Source organism: Nomia melanderi, chromosome 2, assembly GCF_051020985.1.
Source record: "Nomia melanderi isolate GNS246 chromosome 2, iyNomMela1, whole genome shotgun sequence".
NCBI classification, from domain to species: domain Eukaryota; kingdom Metazoa; phylum Arthropoda; class Insecta; order Hymenoptera; family Halictidae; genus Nomia; species Nomia melanderi.
Genome location: NC_135000.1, coordinates 9,562,501 through 9,586,112, shown reverse-complemented (window position 1 = coordinate 9,586,112; position 23,612 = coordinate 9,562,501). Strand labels below are relative to the sequence as shown.

General features: G+C 41.0%; 5 protein-coding genes across 20 annotated transcripts in view; 3 read left to right on the top strand and 2 right to left on the bottom strand.

The window, feature by feature from the left end:
• The first annotated feature begins 38 nt into the window (after positions 1-38).
• On the top strand, positions 39-5,208 carry Rab11 (RAS oncogene family member Rab11). Of its 5 annotated transcripts, XR_013001470.1 has the most exons (8): positions 39-364; positions 1,284-1,479; positions 1,679-1,953; positions 2,070-2,226; positions 2,538-2,854; positions 3,223-3,257; positions 3,466-3,568; positions 3,656-5,208. XR_013001470.1 is itself a non-coding variant. In XM_031973869.2 (5 exons), exons 1-4 carry the CDS (start codon positions 325-327, stop codon positions 2,204-2,206), a joined length of 648 nt encoding a protein of 215 aa, XP_031829729.1. In that variant the 5' UTR covers positions 39-324; the 3' UTR covers positions 2,207-2,226; positions 3,656-5,208. The 5 variants fall into 5 exon arrangements, 1 of the variants encoding a protein (XP_031829729.1); XR_013001471.1 differs by lacking the exon at positions 3,223-3,257 and having other exon boundaries at positions 3,521-3,568; XR_013001469.1 differs by lacking the exon at positions 3,223-3,257.
• On the bottom strand, positions 4,745-8,624 carry YL-1 (Vacuolar protein sorting-associated protein YL-1). Of its 2 annotated transcripts, none has more exons than XM_031973862.2 (6): positions 8,190-8,624; positions 7,907-8,118; positions 7,655-7,837; positions 7,353-7,572; positions 7,090-7,287; positions 4,745-7,014 (listed from the first exon to the last, which is right to left on the bottom strand). In XM_031973862.2, exons 1-6 carry the CDS (start codon positions 8,321-8,323, stop codon positions 6,783-6,785), a joined length of 1,179 nt encoding a protein of 392 aa, XP_031829722.1. In that variant the 5' UTR covers positions 8,324-8,624; the 3' UTR covers positions 4,745-6,782. The 2 variants fall into 2 exon arrangements, with proteins under 2 accessions (XP_031829722.1, XP_031829723.1); XM_031973863.2 differs by having other exon boundaries at positions 7,913-8,118.
• Positions 8,625-8,662: 38 nt separating this feature from the next.
• pyd3 (beta-ureidopropionase pyd3) lies at positions 8,663-11,534 on the top strand. Of its 5 annotated transcripts, XM_031973858.2 has the most exons (7): positions 8,663-8,776; positions 8,917-9,048; positions 9,297-9,411; positions 9,798-10,048; positions 10,456-10,844; positions 10,915-11,232; positions 11,302-11,534. In XM_031973858.2, the coding sequence occupies exons 2-7, from the start codon at positions 9,021-9,023 to the stop codon at positions 11,383-11,385; spliced, it is 1,185 nt and encodes a 394-aa protein (XP_031829718.1). In that variant the 5' UTR covers positions 8,663-8,776; positions 8,917-9,020; the 3' UTR covers positions 11,386-11,534. The 5 variants fall into 5 exon arrangements, with proteins under 5 accessions (XP_031829718.1, XP_031829717.1, XP_031829720.1 ...); XM_031973857.2 differs by lacking the exon at positions 8,663-8,776 and having other exon boundaries at positions 8,864-9,048; XM_031973860.2 differs by lacking the exon at positions 8,663-8,776 and having other exon boundaries at positions 8,912-9,052.
• A 99-nt stretch (positions 11,535-11,633) lies between these two features.
• On the bottom strand, positions 11,634-15,896 carry Br140 (bromodomain-containing protein 140). 2 transcript variants are annotated; one of them, XM_031973850.2, is made up of 8 exons: positions 14,955-15,896; positions 14,552-14,834; positions 13,645-14,488; positions 13,267-13,566; positions 13,004-13,178; positions 12,503-12,921; positions 12,070-12,441; positions 11,634-11,989 (listed from the first exon to the last, which is right to left on the bottom strand). In XM_031973850.2, the coding sequence occupies exons 1-8, from the start codon at positions 15,102-15,104 to the stop codon at positions 11,809-11,811; spliced, it is 2,724 nt and encodes a 907-aa protein (XP_031829710.1). In that variant the 5' UTR covers positions 15,105-15,896; the 3' UTR covers positions 11,634-11,808. The 2 variants fall into 2 exon arrangements, with proteins under 2 accessions (XP_031829710.1, XP_031829711.1); XM_031973851.2 differs by having other exon boundaries at positions 13,645-14,482.
• A 115-nt stretch (positions 15,897-16,011) lies between these two features.
• Positions 16,012-23,612, top strand: part of drn (zinc finger AN1-type doctor no) — an 11,156-nt gene continuing 3,555 nt past the window's right edge. The window contains exons 1-3 of one of the 6 annotated variants that reach the window (XM_031973876.2): positions 16,012-16,334; positions 21,941-22,179; positions 23,463-23,612. The exon at positions 23,463-23,612 is cut by the window's right edge and continues 315 nt beyond it. The gene's annotated coding sequence lies outside the window, so the exon portion shown is untranslated. Of the gene's footprint in view, positions 16,335-17,983; positions 18,306-21,369; positions 22,180-22,277; positions 22,702-23,462 lie in introns of those variants that run through there. The other 5 variants (XM_031973877.2, XM_031973874.2, XM_031973878.2 and 2 more) reach the window with 5 other exon arrangements.

Sequence of the window (23,612 nt, the reverse complement as noted above, 5' to 3'; positions counted from 1 at the left end):
TGCGCGTGCGTAAGACAGACGCGCATTGCGCATGTGTAATTCATCAGTTTGGAGGGGCGTAGAAAGGAGGCCATATTGTACAGTTAAATTGAAAGAACGAAAATAATTATATCATCGTGTAGTCGTACCTGTTTCGTTTCGTATTTTTACCGTGTACGTTCAGAACGGTGTCAGCCGTTTATTCCGCGAGAAGCAACAGTGTACAGGGCCCAATACAAGGCTCCTGGATTTTTGTAAATAATTATAGAACCGTAGCAGTGTACCCCTGATAGATCTAGATACCGTCCGTCAGTCTGCTAAAAGAGGTTTATTACTTCAGACGAGATGGGCACTCGGGACGACGAATACGATTATTTATTTAAAGGTAAACCCTATCGACAAATTCGTGTTCCGTTTTGCATCTCGTTTGCAACATTTTGCGAGCAGTGAACATTTGCTACGTACACATACACGTATCGGTCGTCTGTACACGTACCACATACACACACACACACACACACACACACACATACACACGGCGAACGAATTTGCATATTCTTCCATGTACATACGTACGTGTATACGTGTCTCCACAGTGTTCATATACATATTGCGTAGTGTTCATGTACAATTTTAACCCGCGCACATACGTATCCCTGCCCGTATACGTATGTGTCAGTTTAAAATCAACAATTGTCATCGTTTAATAACACAGATACCGAATTAACGTCAAGTTCGAATCGCGAATGCCCCGACGATTGACAGAGCGGTCTGTGTGTAGGGCACTGACTTAAACGATGACATCAGACACCATGCGTGTCGTTTTTAGTATACGAAAATTTGCGGACGAATCATTCGGTTGGCCGTTGATACTTTTGTCTCCAGTTCAAGGGAAAGACGTTACGGTTAATCACGCATGAGTCAACGATGTCTCACTTGTTTCCGAGTTATCGCGGTCTTTTATATGTTTATACGGAATAACTGTACAGCCTTCAGTTCCCAATGATTTGTATACCGAGTGTTCGATTATAATTGAGTCATATCTTTCGTCGCCTATGTGCGGTTCATTATGTGGTCATTCCTATGTCCATCCATTACACGGATATAATCGTTTTGGAAAATTTGTGTCATCCAATGATTTTTCTTGATAAAAGAATTATTTGTTTATAGAACAGAGATAAGCGTGGATTGCTTTTGTAAAAATAATGTACACGTAATTTGGAATATTGTATTATCGTGAAATATTATATGAAGAAATTTCCATGATGTAGATGTTTTTGTAAAGAAACATTATGTTATTGCAGTTGTTCTTATTGGTGATTCAGGAGTAGGAAAAAGTAATCTCTTATCACGTTTCACGAGAAATGAATTTAATTTGGAATCAAAATCAACCATAGGAGTTGAATTTGCAACTCGCAGTATACAAGTAGATGGAAAAACTATCAAAGCTCAAATTTGGGATACAGCTGGACAGGAACGTTATCGTGCTATTACGTCTGCGTAAGTTAAAGTTATCCACTGACAAAAAAAATGAGAAGACGCATTGATATGATCTTTTATTTAGAGTGACAGAGCATTGTAAAATGGTATATCAATTTTTCAATTCATAATACTCTTAGTACGTGCAATAATCATTTGCAACTTAATAAAGAGACATAGGTTCATTGGTCCATAATTTTAATTTTCTTAAAATTGTTAGGTACTACCGTGGTGCGGTTGGAGCCCTCTTGGTGTACGACATTGCGAAGCATCTGACATACGAAAATGTGGAAAGATGGTTGCGGGAATTACGGGATCATGCTGATCAGAACATTGTAATTATGTTGGTGGGAAACAAATCCGATTTGAGGCATTTACGCGCAGTACCAACTGATGAAGCGAAAGGATTCGCAGAAAGGAATGGGCTCTCTTTTATTGAAACTTCTGCTTTAGACTCTACTAACGTTGAAACGGCGTTTCAAAATATATTAACAGGTGTGTTCACTTTTCGTCTATTGTTTCGCGGAATTTAAAGATGACAAAAGGTAGCATGAGAATCGAAGATGTTTCTTTATGAGCACAAGGTGTAATATAAAGTTTGATGATTGCAGAAATTTACAGAATCGTATCGCAGAAACAGATACGCGATCCACCAGAAGGTGATACAATCCGGCCACAAAACGTAGAACCTATCGACGTGAAGCCAACAATGAATTCAGAAGGAATGCGTAAACAGTGCTGCCAGTGACTCACCTTGCTGCTTAAAATGTGTGTACACACAAATACACTATCAATATCACGGAAGTACACTCGAATAATATCTAAGTTTCTAAAAGAAAATTTAGTCTATGGTCCAGCAAAACGCGGAAAAAAAAATGAAAGTTTCTGGGATAATTCTTTGTACGATAGCATAGTTTTAATATAAGAAAACTGTGGTTAGTTAATTATAAATATTAAGTTGATTTGTAAATTGAGTTAATTTTGACATACATCAAAATTAAATATTACTAAAGATAATTTTATTATGTATTTTTTCTTCCAATATTTGTTACTGACTGTTGTTTCATTGTTGTTTACAGTTCTATGTTTGAGAGTACACAGAAAAAGTGTTAAAACGTTCATTTCTAATATGTCGTACGGAATTATTAATTAGAACGAAATAGACTGAATACACCACCGTATATACATGACTGAACTTTACGTTTTATAGGGATTATTTAAAATGCTGTTTTCACAAATGTGGCAGTAGACGCTACTCATATTTTATTGCATCAAGATAATTTATTTTTTTTACATATTCGAAGAACAAAATGCTTTTCTTTTCGTGAAGTTTGAACTTAATTGTTTTATATTGAAGATGATACTTATTAATGCAAGAGGAATGACTTAATGAATGGTATGCTTCTTTTTCAATTATATGTTTCAGAGCCCTTTGTTTGTTATATACGTGTCGTTTATTTTTTATCAATGCTATATCTTTTAAATCTTTTAGCACATATATCTCAGATGTATACAATTGTAATACGCGAACGTGTTTTGTGAAGATGTTAATTTTTAAGAAATATTTATGATCTGATAGCTTTAAACTTGTAAAGTTGAGAACTCTAATTACACTAATTCAAACATAAGAAACATATTGTATAGTGTAGCTGGCATTCCTTTTTTATGTGTAACTCAGATGCTATGGGTTTACAATGAATTTGTTTAAACTAGCGGTAGTGTACAATTTTTCGACTGAATAAATGTTTGTTTTAATCGATTCAGCAATTTTCCGAGTTTCTGCAACTCAATTATTTTACGTGAGTATATTATTCCACAACGTAGAACGCTCGTTAACATATTCCATTTTTGTTTGAAATCTCTGATCTCTCAATTTCTCTTCCTCGCTTCGTTCAACTAAAATTCTCAAAAGAAAAATTCGTTGCACCGAATTCTTTTCATTTATTCCTATTATTTAAACGATACATTCCACAAGAATTCATCGAATAAAGAGTACGTTCGTTTCAGTTGCTTTGAAAATATTGTTTAATGCAAAGAATAATTGTATCTGCTTTACAAGCAGCTTCTATTTGCGGTTCATCCTATCTGCAACCATTAAAGGATCATTATGGTATTAATAATAATATATATAAAAAAGAAAAATCAGTTGCGTGGTGTGCTTATAATAATCGGGGCTGCCTGCATTTTGTTTTTACAGAAGGACATACAAAGGGGCAAAGGAGAAACGAAAAGTGGTCGACGGTAAACGTAACAGGTGCATACAGTACAAGTGTCAAGACTATTTACGGTTATAAGTAAATACGATTTAAAGTTTCCCAAATAATCCGTTGATCAAGGACACCGAGTAAGACCGTTCTATTTTCCTTCTTCTTCTTTTTTTTTCTCTTCTTCTTCTTTATTCTATCGACTGGAAGCGGGATTTTAGATGAAAGTGGGTTGCTGCGAACTGTACTTAAGATTATTCTTTTACATCTTCGTTCACAGTCTCTTCACATTATTGAATTCCGCCTTTCCTTTCACGAGACGAGTGTGGACCCGTTCGCTGCTTTCTAAGCGGCCCACTCCTCTTCTCGCTGCGAGCTCGAAAGGAGAGAAACGCGTTTCAAGCTCCTCCGCATTATTTGGGAAAGTTTAATGTAAAAATCTCAACGCTAGAAAAAAATCATGCCGTGGATTGGGATATAACTAGCGACACATGTGCACAACCGAGCGAGAAATACATGCGATCTAAGGACGTCATTGGAAAATAATTCCTGCAAGGAAGATAAAATACGCACGCACTAACTTGTCCCTAAAATTCATCCGACCTCCCTCCATTCTCCTCTTCCTGAAGGATCTTTAACCCACCCTCTCCCTCTCTTTCTCTCCTCCCCTGTCTCTCTCACTCTCTCTCTCTCTACCTTTATCTCTGATACGTTACGATAAATCAGTGTGGTATTACTGCTTCTTTGTAATACATGTGCAATTCTACTCAACGCGTAGTGAGCGAGATCTTAAATACGCGAACGGTTTCTAACATTATATCTTAAGGTGCAGCTGAGATCCTTGGCCAAACTTGAAAAGTGTTTCTGACAGTATACGAGGATGGAAGGAGTTTGATATATATAGGACATATAGGGTCTGCGAATATTCTCCAGCAAAGGGATGTGTCTATTCCCTGGATGGGAACCATGGATTTTAAATATTTCTGAATGCAATAGACGACGCACGGGTAGATTTAACGAAGTTCGTTGAGGATTCATGTAAAGTTGAACAGGATCGATTTAAGGACTCGCATTTCTAGCTCTTCTCATCCTTGTAACATGTACGAACACACCCATGATATTTGGCCATACGTTTCAGGAACAGCCTATAATATAACACGTGAACTCTTATGGTTTAAGTATAAAAAGGAGAAAAAAAGAACACACAGAGACACAGACACACATACAAATGCACAGCAATAGTGGAAACCAAAAGAACGAATATAGAAGAAGCTTATTATTGAATGTACAATTAAAGAAAGCAACGACGAACAACTGGCCGAATCAGGATAAACACTTTATTGTTGCTCACTCTCTGCTTTGGAAATTTGCGTCTAGTAAACGTCGACTTTGAAGCGCGACGAGAAGCTTGCTCTCTTAAGCGCTTTTCGAAGAGCATTCCTTTTTTCTTCCGTTTGTTTCTATTTTTTAAAACGAACCAACAACAAAGAGGAAAGAAAAGAAAAGAAAAAAGAAAAGTGAACCGATGGAGAAGAAAGGATTGAAAGGTCGCGTCGAAACGCGTGGATCTTGAAGTAACACTGTACGCGAGAAGTGATATGAAAGTACGCATGAACAATTCGCGAAATTACTATTGTCGTAGATACTTTTCTAGTGTCTAAATAAGTATTGCTTCGATGTGTGTAGCCGCAATGTAATCTGTTATCGTTACGAATCCTCGTTGTATCTTGATAAATAAATAGAGAGTGAGTAAAATGTTGAAATATTGAGATGTTTGAGAGAATTTGAGTTAGAAAAAAAAAGGCGGAACGTGAAATAAATGTTTCTACGCCTATTCTGAGGGAACACAGCGGATCATTCATCATTTCTAGATGACACACACACGATGGAGCCTCTAAAAAAAGTGAATGACACGCAACTCGAAGAATACTACTTTAACATCATTAAGAGAAAACTTTGTCTGTTACGAGATTATAATTTATTATGCTTGTGATCTTTGTTATTATTATTATTCGTATATAATTCGATGGTGGAAGTAGTGTTCGGATAATGATGTGTATTGGTAAACGATTCGTCGTCTCATGAAATGATTTTCAACGGCCGAGTAAAAAAAGTGAACCTGTCGGAACGCGGTATACACACAATGTCTTGTAATTAACGAGTAGGAAGTAAATATGTTCGTTTCAGATGTGTTCCCTCGTTGTAACGATCAGTCTTCGAGATATACAGTTTTTTCAGAAACGGAAACGGTAGTACAAGACGAATTATACTTTTTTATCGTGTGTGCGATAAAATAATAACAAGATAAAGATGATGCATTTCCATCCGGATATAATATCCTTTTAGTTTCCCCCACCATATTTTGTACATCCTTAGGTTACAAGATATAATCTTTACGAAACCTTGATACGTGAATTTTCGTTGCGCCGAGCAGGAATAAATTTGTACGAAATGAAATTTAGAAGATAAATTACACATTATAAGATTAGTTTACTTTCTCCATTGATTCGATATATATATATATATATATATGTACACACACACCACACACACACACACACACACACACACACACACACATATATATATATATATATATATATTAAAAAAAGGGGATTACACGCCGAGCCCGCGTCAAGGCGGACGTTTCATTAATCAATGCTTTGTACTTTATAATTTTATTAATAAAATACCTTTTGCTTTAAACACATATCTACGCACGTGTGGTAATCTAAATGGATCTTATGGAGTAGTCGACGATGCTTCGGACGGCACGTTTTTGTTTTACTATTTAAATATAATTGTTCGTTCTTGATAAAAGACTTATTTATTAATGACGTCGATTATTTTCATATGAAAGGCAATAAAATATTTAAAAGTACATTCACTTCTATTTTCTAATCGAAACAAGTTATTTGGACTTCTTTGAATGACCCGATATATATATTGCATTTATTAGCTTCAGATGATGATAGTTCGATCTTATGTACAAATAAATGTTGTATTGTAACTTTTTACAAAAGATGTAATCAAACGCGAATAAATTATACAATTATTTACAAATCGGTCGGATATACTTAATCTTAAGTTCTCTCATGCTTCTATTCCATAGGTTTCGCGTTATGAATGCATGGGAGTGGAGGCTGTTTCGAGACGTATCATGCTCCTCTGAGCAGTTCCCTGATTTTTCTGTCTCCATTCGAGCCACCGTAACAGTTCCGCGCTTTGCGTTCTGTCATTAATGTCTGTACGGGCCTCTAATTGTTGATAATACGCTTCACGTAATAATCGAAATGTCTGCACGTTTTTGTATGGTAGCTGAGTCATAGGATCCAGATACTTCGCAGGCAACCTACACAATTTTCAATTTTTAATTAATTTAATCTTTTTTAATTAATTTCACTTGTATTATACTTTTGTACTTTACCTTGTAATCGCACATAAAGCCTTTACCACTGGCATACGAGTAGTAGGTTTTTTGAATGCATTTAAAAATAGTTTCTCATTTTCGAAAGTTATAAATGTTCTCTCATAAAATCCTTTTGTTTCTTCGTAGCTATATTTCGAGGAAGACTCTTTTTTATTCGCGTCCTTTGCGTCGTGTTCTATTTTTATAGTCACATTACTGAAAATGTATTGGAATTTATGGAAATACCGTTTTCACATTTCACGAAAGCATTTATATGTTACCTATTCCCTACTCCTTGCACGCTTTTGTTTTCAGAGTTCACGTTTACACTCTTCTCGTCGTCTTCTTCAATATTAATTTTATTATCTTCTTTGTCAAAGTTCTCTTCGGAAAGTACCATAACCGGCATTGATAACGACTGATACCTAATCATGGGTCCAGTCTGTGCTTTTCTTACTGTCCTAGTATTTTTCTTTTCATTTTCTAATTTTTGATATTTTTCTGTATTTGTGAGAAATATATATAGATAAGAAAAGAACATTAGTATTTTCCTAGAGCTGAACTATCATTATTACTAGTTTACCTAACGATTTCATATTGACTTGTTCAGTCTGTAATGCTTCCTCTAATAATTCTTCTTGAGTTGGTTTCCAAGTATCGTGTCTAATGACTCTGGTTTTTCTCTTTTGATCTTCATTCCTTTCGCGCAAACGTTTCTGTGTAGCAGCCGACTTTGCAGCAGTGGAACGACGTATAGATTTCCTTTCTACAAAAATTTACAATTTCAATACTTCTTTGGCGATATTAAAATTTGATTGTCTATAAAAATATTGACCTATACTTTCTATGAATGTTTTATGCTGCTTCGGTTGTCTCACTTTCTTTTCTTTCTGTGGTAACTGTGACTGAACCTTAGGTTCTTTATATGCTTTCGTTACTAATCTACGCTTCTTTTTAGGTCCCTCCTGTTCTGTATCCGAGATAGGCTCATCGTTTTCATCTATACTAAAATCTGAATCCACTTCATCTTCTCCTTCATCTTCTTCCCTGTAACGATAAATATCTAGTACAAACAGTTGTATACTTTAAATGAAATTATTCAAAGAAAGTTTACCAACATGTAATCATTATCTTGTTCAGCTTCATCGAAACCACCGTAAGTAGTTTTATAAAAATCATCCTCCTCTTCCTCGTTCAGCAACTTTGCCATTTTATTCCCAGCATTGGAACGTCTTTCCCTGCTTAACGCCATTTTCGTAAACACGTATTTTCTTCTTCACTCAAATTATCCCTGATTATTTTTATTGTTACTTTTTGTTACTGATAAATAGGTTAACTCCGATTAAGTACCGAACGAATGTAAAGAAACCGATTTACAAGCATGCGAATTAAGTATCACTCTCGATAACAAATAACGAACTGTCGTCGTATCTTATAAAACGTTTGTTATTCAAGATATTAAAAATTTATTTTTCAAACGTCTTCAGTATCAACCATTCGTTGTATACTATCGAATGCAACTCGCAATCGATACTCGACAGTAGTAGTTGTCGACTATGATCATCGACTATTATCGATCTCAGTACAATTACGTATCTCGACAACAATCGATTAACATTTGAAAAAATTCCGCGCTTTTTATTCTTCAATATATAAAACTAGGCGATACTCGACATTATTCGTCTGTATTGACTCAACGATAAAAGTAACAAACAACTGCACACTCGAATAACATAATCACACATTATCAATATTATTATTTATTCCACATTCGTCCCAACAATGTCTCAATATCAAATATTACACTAAAAACTAAAAATATTAAATTCTTTAATTCCACCACAGGCAAAATCACCTGGAAACAATTCCACAGAGAAATGTTGTAAACATATCTCCCCGGATAACATAGGTGCTCCATTTATCTCTGCACAAAAAGAGCACCTAAGGCCATGGTATCTACAGGTCAAAGTTATCGAGGCAGGTAAGATACGTGGATATTTCGACGATACAACGGTTTGATTAATGGGGACCAATTATCCTATCAGGAGAGACTATTTATACAGCAAAGATTAAACTACTGTTGCTCTGTGTTTACATCTGCCGCTGGTATATATTCGGTAAAATCCGTCTCTCCGCATTAATCCTCTCGTGTCTGCGACGTAACCGTCACCGGAACCACGTACGCTCTTCATAACCTTAATCAAACGTATTCGGCCGCACCATAGGGAACAATATGCAGAAGACGATGTTCAACCAAACCCTCGAAGACATTCTGGAGAAGAACCTGCCTGAAAAGGAACTGTCCGAGGTGAAGCGTCTCTTATACGGACGCGAATTACAGTAAGTTCTATCCTTTATTTGCTGCGTCACAATTAAACGAGACCTGTACACTCGTCCCCGCGGAATTGCTTTGTGCGAGCATTGGCGTCAATGTCAACGTCTACGGAAATAATTCCACAAAATATTTTTGGACCTGGTGCGCGGCGCCAAGCAACAGAGATGCTAATTGGACAATTTAGACGAGAATCCCGCGATACGAGAATAAAAGTATAAGTATAGACGTCCTATAAACGCGCGCCGAGCGGCGAGCAACACTTTGTTCGTTTGCTCTAAATATTCATATTTTGGTGGGAAGCCAAGCGCACGTGTTTTAAATATATCCAGATGTCCGTGTCTCGCAGGATGCGCCCGAGGCTTCCCGTAATTGAAAATAACATGTTTCGCAGGCCCTTGGAGCTTCCGGAATGGACGGAGAAGACGGAATTGGATGTGCAGGGGTACGCGATGAACAGCGAGGTCACAGAGCAACTGCGGCCGCCGAGGATCGTCCGCGTCGGTGTGATCCAGAACTCGATCGTGGTGCCGACCACTGAACCCTTGCAGAAACAAAGGAACGCGCTCCATCAGAAGATCCAAAAATACGTAGACTACGCGGCCGCCTGTGGCGTGAACGTGCTGTGCCTCCAGGAGGCCTGGGGTGCGTGAACAACCGGGTTCCTCCGGCCGTTTATTCTAGAAGCAGAGACGACCCGGGTCACGCGACCTCTGCCTTCTGCCACACGCTCTGAATTATGCGTCGGGCCACGTGAACAGCTCTCTACGCGCAATCGTATATTTCACAGATAAATCACACGCGTTCCAGCCTTTATCGGCTGACACACGCCGGTCGTGGATCAGTCTTAGACTAATAAAAGACGATCAGATAAGGCTGGCCTGTGCGTTCACGTCCTCCGATAGCGGCGACTAATAATGCATAGACATTCTTATCCGATACATGATTCTCTTGAACGCCTAGAAGTAGAAGTCCTTTGAAATTGAATCGTTAACTCCAGCGTCCACTGGTTCAATGAGTTCTATGTTGAGATTGAAATACCTAAATTACAGCTATGCCGTTCGCGTTCTGCACGAGAGAGAAATATCCTTGGTGCGAGTTCGCCGAGGAAGTGGAGAACGGGCCGACGACCGTGCTCATGTCTGAGATGGCACAGCGTCATGGGATGGTGATCATCTCCCCGATTTTGGAGAGGGACGTCGAGAACGGAGATACCTTGTGGAACACGTCGGTGGTGATCGGCCCGGACGGGCAGGTGATCGGGAAGCACAGGAAAAACCATATCCCGCGTGTGGGCGACTTCAACGAGTCCACTTATTACATGGAGGGCAACACGGGTCATCCTGTGTTCGACACTTGCTTTGGACGCATCGCTATCGCTGTTTGCTATGGACGCCATCATCCACAGAACTGGATGATGTACGGCCTCCATGGTGCCGAGGTACGTTTAGTCATTCATGCGAACAAAGATTGAGAATGATTGAATTGTTTTGTATTGAATTTTTGTGCAGATCGTTTTCAATCCATCTGCGACCACCAGTCATACATCTGAGCCATTGTGGCCCATCGAAGCGAGATGCGCCGCCATTGCTAACAGTTACTACACTTGCGCTATCAACCGAGTGGGAACAGAGATATTCCCTAATGAGTTCACATCCGGAGACGGTGCACCGGCGCACCATGACTTTGGACACTTCTATGGATCCAGCTACATCACTGCCCCCGATGGTAGCAGAACTCCTGGCCTGAGCCGTTCCAAAGACGGTCTTCTCGTCTGTGAACTGGATCTGAACATGTGTCGTCAGATGAAAGATATGTGGTGTCTACGTGTTAGTATTCTGCTCCTGTTATCGGTCATCTCTGTCGCCGTTTCTTCACGCGGACCTTTTTTATTTTAGATGACCCAGCGATTGGATATGTACGCCAAAGAACTTTCCGAGTACGTGGAGAAGAATCTGAAACTCAGCGAGAAAACTAAGTAATGCGCCTTCAGTCACCGAGATTACCCGCGCCACGAGGAACGTGCATGGGTAATTCGCCGAGGGCTACTGGGATGATCCTCACGCTTCTGATTTTATAAAACGGTGTAAACAAAATATGTGAAAAAAAAGAAAATATACGTGCATATTCTTTTATAACGAAACGCACCGGAATACCTGACAATTTACATGCGTCCCTTTCAGCCTCGCAACGTTTAGAAGTGTAACATACGGAGGTATTAGGAACGGACTTCGTATAAACAATGATTTATTCAGTCATCTTAAAAACATTATAAATAGAATTTTGAAAAAGTGCGACTTAAGCGTAAGTCTATAAGTTACATCATCGTGTTAAAACTCTTTTTACATACTTACAAATGTTGTACTAACTTAGTTACAGCTAACGTACTATGAAAACTTTAGAAATTAACTAGTTGATCCAGCATTCAACGTTGTATTGCGTGTCTGCTTACGGTAATCAAGCGCCTCCTGGTAAGCCTTCTTCACAGCTTTCCTGTCGGCGGGCTTCCGAGATTCGATTAGTTTCGCCTCGTCCAATTCTTGAGATACACCGAGTTTTTCCAACTTCTCGCCTGGCAGCCATTGCCTGCGACAATATTTCTCGAGTAGTTGCCTTTTTTTGGAACGAAGGCAATCGCACCGGTGAGAGAGGAAAGTGTTAATTACCAGGTTCGTTTAGTGTCGAAGAAGAGAACGAGAAATACTGGTTCCTTGTAATTGACTGCGAGTGCCAATACGTCATCAGGGGGAGCAGGTATCGGTACACCCTTGTGCACAGTGCCTCTGGGCGTGTTGGGGTCGATGATTAAGGCTGGATACCACGGATAACCGCGGCACTTGGCCCACACTAATTGCAGAGCTTCTAGACCGTTACTAGTTGTACTCTGCTTGGTCTCAACCTCCTTCTTCGCTTCGTTCACTTCCTGCTTCTGTTTCTCCTCGTCGAGATCAGGAGTGGCAGATCTGCTCGTCGAGCAACTGCTACAGCTTGACGACTGACTTTCACCCTCCCCCACGTCACTGTCCATTGTTCCGCTTCTGTAATTTTGAATTAGTTTCATTCACCACTATCAAACAGTGTTTTAAGGTAGACACCTACCTGTAAACTTTGAAACTATCGCTCTGCTTCTTCCTGTCGTCCTCCATGGCGAACATTTGGTTACTCCTACTCGCGCGTGCTCTGGCCTTGCGAGTAAACAGAACCGCCGTCCTCCTGTTCACACCTCCACCTCCCACTTCTTTCTCGCCAAGCTGCAATTCCGCCTCCCCGCGGTTTCTGTTGGTGCGATCCCTCTTCCTGGATTTAGACCCTGTCTGCTCGGACTCGCTGACTGGATCCAATTCAGGATAGTCCTTGCGAGCTTGCTCTATCAAGGCACCGCCTTGTTCTTTCATTTTAATGCCAGCGCGATAGAACATGGTGTCCTTACGATTATACGCCAGGCAATTGTTGACCATCAAGTTGAAGTCCACTTCGAAAGCGCCAATCGTATCGTACTCTTGTCTTTCTATTTTAGCCTAGAGCAATGAAAAGAGAAACGATGAATTATAGTTTGCATTAACTTGAGACGTGTTTCTTCTATTCGATGCGGGTGACTACCTGCATGGTAGAAAGATCCATAGGATGCGATACGATCTCCAGATAGTCTGGAACTTCCTTTGTGTTTACTGGCTGGCCAAATACATCGTTCACGTCTTTCGCTTTGATCGCTTCGAGCAAAGTGCGCAGAATACTTTCTAACGGGCGTAATTCGAACCAAAGACACTTCTCCTTCCTATAAAGTTAGTTTTTCTTTTCAAGTTCTGAACACTTGTTTAATCGTCTATACGAATTCAATTGTATTTTGCTAAGAAACGTCTTACACTTTGAATAATTCTTTTTTCAATTTCTCACGTTTGCGAACCAGTTCGCAAAGTAGTCGAGCACGTTCCAAATCCTGGCGTAAACATTGCCAGTACTTGAGTTGGCGATACAACTCCCCGCGTAATTCACTATCGGGCGGTGGCGAGGAATGGTCCCCAAGTGGCGGTGGTCTAGATTGTGGATGTGAACTCTGGAGCCTTCTAAGAAGTGGAACACCATTTCTGTACTGACGTTTTAGAGTCCAGTATGCTATAAGACGCTGAATCAGTTGATTCTTTTTAGGCAATCCTTCAGCTAAACTGATAGATATTACAAATATTTGTAATATACACATGTATGGGTATTGAAAATGAATAAGGCAACATTATAATTATTACCTAGCAATTTCCTTAATCCGTTCAGGCGGTATGGTTGGAATAGATATAACAGGTGCAGAGGAGCTTTTCTTATTTGCAATTGCTCTCCTTCTGGCATCAGCAGGATTGGTAGAAGGCTGATAATCGGGGGGTGTATGTGCCTCGCAATAAGCTGTTTTCTGTACTAGCATTGGTTCTCCGTTTGCAGGTTGCACCGTCCTCATACGCATGCAAAGACCAGCTTGCTGTGCACAAGTCACATGAAATGCAGCATAACAATTGCTTTTATGGCACTGAATACAAGCACCCGATCCTCTACGTTTACACACACAGCACGTGAGTCTCCACCTTGCAGCAGGTATACTTTCTATGCTGTCTATAGGCTCCAGAAATACGGTATTTGCAAATCTTACTTCAGGTATCCACAAAGCACACACAACATGGGCCCATGTAGCTGGACGATCGGTTTGTTTAAAAGCACCACCTCTGTTTGGGCACAAAACACAATCAACAGCCCTAGAAGGGCTTTGCAAGCACCTTCTGCACAACCATTGCCCTTCAGGAATGTATGGTACGCCATAACAATCTTGATGAACAGCTAAATTACACATATCGCAAAATAATATAGCATTGCTGTTCTGACATTCTCCATCCATACAGATACAACAAACAGCATCTTCATCTGCTGCCACTCCTCCACCTCCATTGGTTTGTTGCTGAAAATAAGATTCTTTCTCCAGTCTATCCATTAATAACTCGAATGTATCAGGTTCCAAAGGTGGAGTAAGCCCTGAAGCCGACCGTCTCTCATTTACTATAGACAACCACGCAGTGTCTTCTTCATCTAAATCATACTCAACTTCACCTGAAACAGTCTTAATCAATATCGGAATTACCATTTCAATTGGAAAGCAAAGATTCTGCATACCATCAAGTTCCTCTCCACTACGCTCCATGAACCTAATATACGAATTGGGAAGTGGTTCAGCTTCTCCTACTTGTTGTTCATATCCGTCTAATTCTTTCACCATTGCAACAGGTAAACTGCTAAGGACATTCTTCTCGTCTTTGTCCTTTTCCGGTGGGCCAGTGTGACATTTTTGTATTATATTTTTATCATCAAATCCATTCTCTTCTAAAGAAATGATTGGTACAGAATCCGTGATCCCAATTTTGAATGTCTTGTTTGTGTCTTCTCCAATTGGATTCACCTAAACAGCAAATAGCATAATTAAAGCGCGGAAATGTTATATTCCACTGGCACAGACGGTACATTGAGCAAAAGTTATCGTGGAAATGAAATTATAAACAAGTATGGCAGAATTTCGTACCAAAACAAATTTCGATGTCTCCTGTATGTTTAACGGTTCGGCGTTCGAGGGGCTGACACTATCACTGTTAATACCGCCCACTCTATTTCTCCCCTTTTTTTTATTCGACTGCGGGGTGTTCATCTTTTTCGATTCGTTTATTGTTTTCATAAACAAGCGATGTGGTTATATCACTCTCACTTTATTTTCAAATCTTGCTTACATATGTTCCGCATTGTCAAAACGTGTCGTCGAATTTCCGATCGGGCTGAACATTAATATTGAGCGGCTAATTAGCCCGGTCATTTTTCTGGATGCCTTGGTCGGGAAAGTTTACATCTGTTTGCGTCGAACGCGAAAAAGAAACGCTAAGAAACGTTTGAACAAATTAACTAACCAATTTGAGCGGCAAACGTAACGTGCATTGACGTATCAATACAATGATAGCACCTTGCACGCCTACCGATGATCATCATTTTGATTGGCAAACACGAGTATCAAAATTAATCTAACTCGTTACTTAACATACATCAATATACCAATTATATTTATTAAAAAACAATATACACATGCACAAATACGCAAGTTTCAGAAAATTACAAAATTAATTATTTCCTCTATCCTGATTGGTCGACGTCGCATTAACAGAAACCCACCCTTAGGCAACGTAACCTCCAAATCACGACGAAACGTGTCAATTTTCGGCTCCAATGAAATATTTTCAAATGCAGATCGAAGCACCGATAACCCGGCTCCGTATAATTCTTCGCAACAATTCTCTAATCGATTAAAAAATTCTGATCAAAAACATAATATTCATGAGAAATATGATTCTCATGTAAAAGAAATATTCGTTCAAACGAACGACACGATTCCCCGACGAACAGCATGCGATCCGAAAGAGAAATTCTGGAAAAAGGGACAGTTGCGAATTGTTGCGGCATGTTGCATCATTAGACGATCGTTTTCAAAAATCGTTCCTCGGGCGGTTCGGGCGAAAGGTGGCGCCGCCTGGCGGCAAGCAGCCCCGACGACACGAGCCCAACACGATCCCCGCAGAAGCTTGTCGACCCTGGTTCCGAGTGCTTTGTGTATGGAGTGGGGGAGAGTAAGAGATCTAACTTTACACCAGTCATCGGCAGTATTTGTTCCTGTGCCTGCAGCTTTGGTTGTCTATCTCGTAATCGAAAGTTTCTCGTGCGAGGGACAGTTTACCAGATAACCGATATCTGTGTTTTGTGAGAGTGCGGGTCGCACAGCAGCAACCGGGATCGACTGGATTTGCGAACGAGGGGCTCAATGTTTCGCTAAGAATTATGTCGGATATTGGTGCAGGATTACGATCGGTCACACGTCAAGTCAGCTGACATATTGCGCCCTGCTACACCGCAACAGCTCTTGGTAAGTGTCGCAATCGTTTCGCCCGTTCCTCGATCACGACTATTTTTATCTAATATCCGTGAAATTCGTGCACGGTGAAACATACACACACGCGCGTACACACGTACACACACACGCACGCACACGCACACACACACACACACACACGCGCGTATCGTTCACCGACGAGTTTTCGCGTAATGCCTACGGTTCTAGCCGCCTCTTTGTCCGATTCCCTCTCGCCAACGATATATTCCCTTCTCTTATCCCGTCCCCTTTCCATTGATAACAAAGATGTCCGCGCGAGACGTGTGCACGAGCATTGCGCGGGGACAAAGGGAACAACGACGCAATTTCTGATCAAGTGCGTATAGTCTCAAGGATGGAAGCCATGTCTCTCTGGTGTCCGTCCTGTTTCTTCGTGCTCTCCTCGTCGACCAGCGTGCGTGCGTGCGTGCGTGCGTGCGCCGTACGTGCGTGTGTGCCGTGTCCGCACGACGGTAGCGCCGATACGATTCAAGCGCAAATGCACACTTATGCATTTATACGCCCCTCCGCCCCGCCGAGGTTTTCGTACCCCCTTCCGTGTGCCCACATCCGCACTGCTTTTAAACCCCCTCCCTTCAGCCCTTCGTGTGTACCCTAATAACGTCTAGCTTTTATTGCACCCGAATCTACCCACCAGAAACTCCGATATAATTAACCTTTTACATATTACCATTCACTAAATACCCACCCTTAATCACCTTTACTCTTCAATCTCGAATTCCCCGAACCCACGTTGAACACCTCAAGGCGTCCCAGAATGATCGTTACGCGCGGACCTTTCGATTGGCGCTTTAAATCTACCTACTCGATTTAAAGAGGCATCCATGAGAATGGTACTTTAAACCACTTTCACAACATAACGGTTCAACTCCGTACGTAACCGCGTGCAGTCTCTCTCGCAGGGGACCGTCAATGGGGATCTCCGTTTCAAATAGTCTCGAACTTTGATCGACACGCGACTTCATCGCTTTAGTTCCGTCGTCGTCGACGCTTAGACTCGCTCGCCGACGCAGTTCCTCTCGGCAGATGGAGAGACGGTCGTAACTCACCAGCTCTAAGTCTTACGCGAGAGAAGCTTTATAGTTGGTCTTGCGGACAGTAAAACGGAGCGTGCACATGATAGGCGGCTACCGTGGAATAAACTCGACGATCTCGTCGGTTCTATTCAATCGGATCTCGAACTATGGCCGCTGACACTTTGTTTGTTAACGATGCGAGGTTAACGCGTGTAACCCTTCGTCGTCAGAGAGTGTGTGCGTTTTATTTTATTCTATTCTGTGTATATGACACCGATTGAACGTCTTCTCTCGCGTGCGTGCGCGCGCGCGCGTACGTGCTGCGTTTAAAGCTCTCCCGCGCGGAGCGGCCGCTCGCGATAGAAACGATTAGCAGGTTGACGCTTGTACCCGTGTAGATTAGAGCCGCGAGCCACACCTCGCTTTCTTCTGCCGTCAGCGATGCCGTAAAATGGCTGCGTACACAATTACCGGCGGAGAATAAACTTCGATATCGCGCGATGATACTTTCGGGGATCTTGCTGTGACCGTCGGTAGCGTGTGCTCTTTCGTACGCACGCGCATGCGCGGATGACGTACCCCGCTCCGCTGTTGACGTATTAGAAGCAGTTTTTTCCGTGGGAATTTTTGTTTAACCCTAATCGGACCGCGATGTGACTTTGAGTGACATTTCAACTTTTCACTTGAATTTTTTTCATTGTTCCATATCGGGCATAAACGAAAACGTTTTAATCGTTCATTTTATTATTATAAGCGACTGAGTCACGTCGCGGTACGATTCGTTAGAAAAACACGTGGTGTGATTGGGGTTAAATGTCAGTGGGAAATGGAGTGTCTGTTCTGAGGATTTTCAAGAGACTTTTGGGATTTCGGTTGAGTTTGGAATTTCACTTTTGAAATCGTTGCTGTCCGTGTGAAGGTGTCTGAGGTTTGAAACGGTTTTTTTTATGAATCTTCCTTGACTCTGAATTGAATTTCAGAATTGCTTGTTTGAAATGTGATTGGAAATCGGGAATTCGCGGTTCGCAAGTGCGTCATGCTCTCCGAAGATATCCGTACCACGTGTCCGCGCGCCGTACAATGTCTAAAAATGACCGTAAGCGACGTATAATAGGTTTCCACGATTGTCGCCGCTATCTCCCGCGATTCGTATCTATCAGGCTGTTTCACAATTTCGTCCGTTAGACTTGGCGAAGGTTGCACGCGCAATCGCGGGACACGGCGGTTGTGAAATTCGAGCACGAGGTAAACAAACAAATCGCGAGCGAGTTTCGGCGTGGCCCTCGGTACAATTGTTTTCGCCGGATCGTTTCGCGCCGCTCGGTGATCGTTTCTCCGTTGTTCCCCTTGAATTTCTCTCGACACGACCGCCCAAAAAGAACTGTAACTACAACCTGTTTCGTTATCTTCAATCGGACTCGTGCAATTAATTCGAATAAAACTATATTCCGTAAAAACAACCGTGTTCGATGAATTGCAAATAACCTCAAGACTAAACGACAAAGAAAAATATAAACAGAATAAAATGAATTTTTAACGAATCAGAATGAATTAGAGTCACGAATTAGACGGATTAAGATGAATTTTCAACGATCTCGAGTCGATCTACGCTTCGACTCCGGTCGATCCGGAAATCACTCGGATCGTTTCCGGTTCTGAAGGTTAGAAACGCCACGTACGTTGTTACCGGTTCCCATTCGATTATTCAAAATTATACATGCTTGCATCAGGTGATCGTTTGTTTGTTTGCGAGCGTAAATTAGAATTTTTGTTGTCCACGATCTAGCTCGGTCGGGGAAATAAGGTCGACTGCCTTCTGGCCCCAAACAAAAGCGATAAATAAGCGGGAAGCGAGAACGAGTCATTCTTATCCACTTGGAATGAGTCAAATGTAAACACAATCGCGGTTAGAATCGAGTCGAGGGACCGATGATGGTGTTCTTCTCGGTACGTCTCGGCGGTGTATGTCGAGAGAGAGCATGTCGTCCGTCCGTCCGTCTGTCGCGCGATGTTGATTGAACTAGTTCTAGTTACTTTCTGCTAGAGAATTTATGTAGACCATTTGCGTTCACTTAACCTTTTACTTTTCACCGAACAATGTAAGTAAGCAAGTATTTGCGTGTATGTTCACCGCCATGTTGGGCATCGTGTGTCACCGATGAGTGTCCCGACAGTTCCGTTACTAAGAAAATAAACCCTTGACTCGTTATTAGGGCTGACTGTAATTAACGATCGATGATAGAACACTTATACTCGAAACGAAAGAAATCTCGAAATTTATCGATATCTTGATTAATTGTTTTGCTTCGAAACAAACACGTAGGAGAATTTGAAATTTTCGTTCGAATGATTCTGTACCACATGACTGGAAACCGCGGGTCGAGTAGATAACGATTTCGAGTAGGTTCGAAAACGTTCGTTACATTTTTATCATCTAGCTTACGGAAATGAGTTGTTTTGGGTCATTCGTCACGCGCGAGTATTTTTTCTTTCTTTTTTCCTTTCTTTTTTTGTGAATTCGTTAAACAATTGATAACCCGCGTGTTCTCGCGAGATCCTTCGATATCTCGAGCACATCGACCACACTGCTCAATGATGTGTTCAGTCTACTTGGAAAGCTCGAATTCGTTTCGAACTTGTCCTTGCCGGTCGGTTAATTATATATGGAAAATAGCGTTACGCAATTAAGAAGTTAATCTATTTATATTATATATATATCGGCGACGAGCAATTTTTTTCTCGTGTCACGTGACCGCGTTGTTAATTTTGATACATGGTCGACTATCTAGACGTTACATGTTTATTGCACGATTGCAATTCAACGGCCGACTAATATTAGAGCTCAAGATCGTTCATAATTGTACGTCAATGGCGAGTTAATTTTCTTTGGTACCTATAAACATCGTCGTATCACGACAGAAAAGGATATGTGATTATTCTCCACGCTTCCGGTTTGATGAACACCGTCTTCGCTTGTTACCGACTGAACGGAATTTATAATCAATTTTCAGATTTATCCGTTTCCCATGTAAACCACTCAACCGTACTGTATAAAATGAAATACATTTTAAATTAAATTAAATTTAATATAATTAAATTTCGCGTTGTCGAGTATCAAATGATTATTCGTTTTTCCAACGTTGCGAAATATTGCCACGTGCTCCGTCGGTGTGACGTTACCACGTGTCGGTGAATTTATCGATTTCAATGATCGATCGGGATATAAAACCGCAAGAGGATTATTTCTCCGATAACGTGCACAGGAAATTAAACGTGAATCATGAAAAGGATTCGAAAGGATGACTAAAGGGAGCTCTCTTTTATCTGTCACATTTTTTCCCGCGATTTTCCCCCCACTCCTCCGCTCGGGTTCAATTCGGTTCTCAATTACCGACGCGGGACTTCGCTCGGTCTTCGAAGTAACGGATTTAAATCCCGTTCGTTCCATTCTTCGGCCCTTTCGTTATGGGATTTTACCGAATCGCGGACACGTTACGCGGAACATAGTAAATTATTTATTAATTGCAAGCGACCTTCGCGCTAATGACAGTCCGCCTCGTGTTTCGTTGAAAGCTCGGCAAGCAATGTTTGACAGTCGTTAACGAAAACGCTAATTTCCATGAGAGACAATTTAGAGGAATACAAGATCGAATGTATAGTACTATATAAATATTCGTTGTACAATTAAGATTGATTTCATCGTGTCTTCCGTGAAAGAGGGTCGTTGATAGTGAAAGTGAAAATGTGATTACGTGCATAGGATGGTTAGGAGATGCTGTTCGCTCGGGTGTGTTTTCAAAGGAAAATCTGCTTTCCCCATTCTTGGGAGAAAAGTCGATTTTCTTAATCCTTTTATCTCGTTTCTTCGACGTACGTATTTGAAAGAGCATTAGTTTTTATTTTATTGCGTTACGTAGCTGGCACTTGCCGCGACATCTGGTAGTTCACTTGGGAAGTGCAGCGTAACGCGTACCGCCATGATACGTTAGAGTATTATTAGACAGTTCCATAGAAATGTGCGTTAAATTGTTTGTCATCGGGGAATCTTCTTAACGTATTACCTTGTACGAGATTAATTGTATATATTCCCGAGCAATTCGGCAATTGACAATGACAGTAACAAAGCAACGAAACATTCGCATCGGAGAGACCGTTTGAAAATGATTCAAGATATTCCCACTAATAACGAACCAATTAAAAAGTGGCGTATCATTCCGTGAACGATCCAGAAGAAGCGAAACAACAAGTTAAATGGAAATCGCCGAGCACTCCGCGCCCTAACCTCCATCGTCGCGGGTAGCCGCGGTGTGTCGCGGTTGGTTGTATACCCGCCCAAAGGCTGCAACGTTTATACGGATCGCCATCATGAAAACATTCGGCCGTCGCCGTCGTTATCGTTGTTTCTCCTCCGTCCTTGTAGGTTCCTCGGATTGAAGTAATATCGAGCGCTCGAGCGCGAAGTTGCACACAAAGAGCGAGAAAGAGACTGCGAGAGCGAACACGGCCGCGCGTGAGAGAGAGAAACAAAGAAAGGGAGAGCTATTTGGTAACGTTTCGTTTTAGCTTGCTGCGAAGAGGCATCGGGAGACAAAGCGAGCGAACGCGCGCATTTAGTGGCCTGCGAATTGCGCCGAGATTCACAAACAAGCTTCGAAGGAGAGACTCTCTCGAGCGACGGCTTTTGGCTATTAATGGCACGTCGTCTAACGTTGCGATAAGGATACGGGGAATTCACTTAAATGCCTCGAACCAATCCTTACTCCATGTTGTGCATTGGTTGCGACACGACTGCGTGTTGGAAAGTGAGTAGTATCACGTTTCCCGATCACGCCTCTTGCGATAGGACTTTATTGCGTTGGAAACGGAAAAATTGTATCGGTTGTGACGGCAATGTCCCGTTCGAAACCCTCCTGGCTCTGCGCACAGATCTCTACGGTCCCCCGTGTCCGCCTCCTTCCTATATATATATTTTTTTTTCTTTCTCTTCACAACTCCCCCGTCTACTGTTTTTCTCTCTCTTCGTTCCCGTTTCCCAAGTTTTCTTTGCCCTTGGAGGAATTACTCTCGCGACCAGCATGAGGGGAACGGCCCTTGCTTTGTGATATCATTCCACCACTGACAATTTCTAATTCCGTGCGATGACTCTTGTGCGTGTGTGAGTGCGTGTATTGGCTGTGAGTGCGTGTATGCGTGTGTGTGTGTGTGTGGCTGCTCTGTGTGTTTTTGTGGGTATGCGTGTGTACGCGTTGTACTCAGTAAATGAATTGCTTTTTTCGTGTTTTAAATGTCTAGTGACAACTCATAGTTGGAGGGAAATGAAAAATGTGAGCAACTGCACCCTCTGAAAATATATTTGTGAGGTTCCTTCGTTGGTGAAGGAGTCTACGACGACAACAAAAGCTTTGTATTGTGGTTCGATGTGTTCTTTATTCCCATTTGGGTGTATAGGATTACTTTATGATTGTTCCATTCGTTGGAGCAGTTAGCTTGTGATTCTGATGGGTCAGCTTAGATTTCAAATTCGAGCGTTACTTTGGGGGTATAGCTTGAGATTCTTCTTGTCAGAAAGTAATCCGAGGTTTACTTACATTCTCAGGAGATAAAGCATATAATGAGAAAGATTGTAATCATGATCATTTAGTGTTATGCACATTAACAACTGATGAAAGTTGCATGCCTATGATAAGGTTGTTATATTTTAGTCCTTAAATGTACTGTAAACGATGCTGTTGAAATCTAATAGATACCAACCAAAAATTCATTGCTCTACACGCATTAAATCACAGTATTGTCTGTATATAATGTACGTGTAAGAGAAGAAGAATGGATCAAGTTATAGAATCGATACTAAAGTCTTTTATAGTGATTGTTTTCATTATTTAAATACCACAGCTATTAATATTCTTTCTTCTATTAATTCACATAACTTATAATACTGCTGTTATCCGTGTTGCTTAAATATATTTTATACATAGTATGTACAGGATATATATTACAGATTATATATACATTGAATATACTTGCAAATGAATTTGTTTTCTTTTTGTTTTATGTGAGATATTAAAGTATAAATTGATTTTAATAGGTGAATATATGGTGACACGCGGTCGTGAAGGAGCAACCAGAGAGCGAGCTGTGGCAAGAGACATTTACTTATCCCTTATTTAGCTGACTGCAACTACTCGGTACCTGTCGAGTGATTGCAAGTAATACAGAAACAAGGACTTGTTTAATC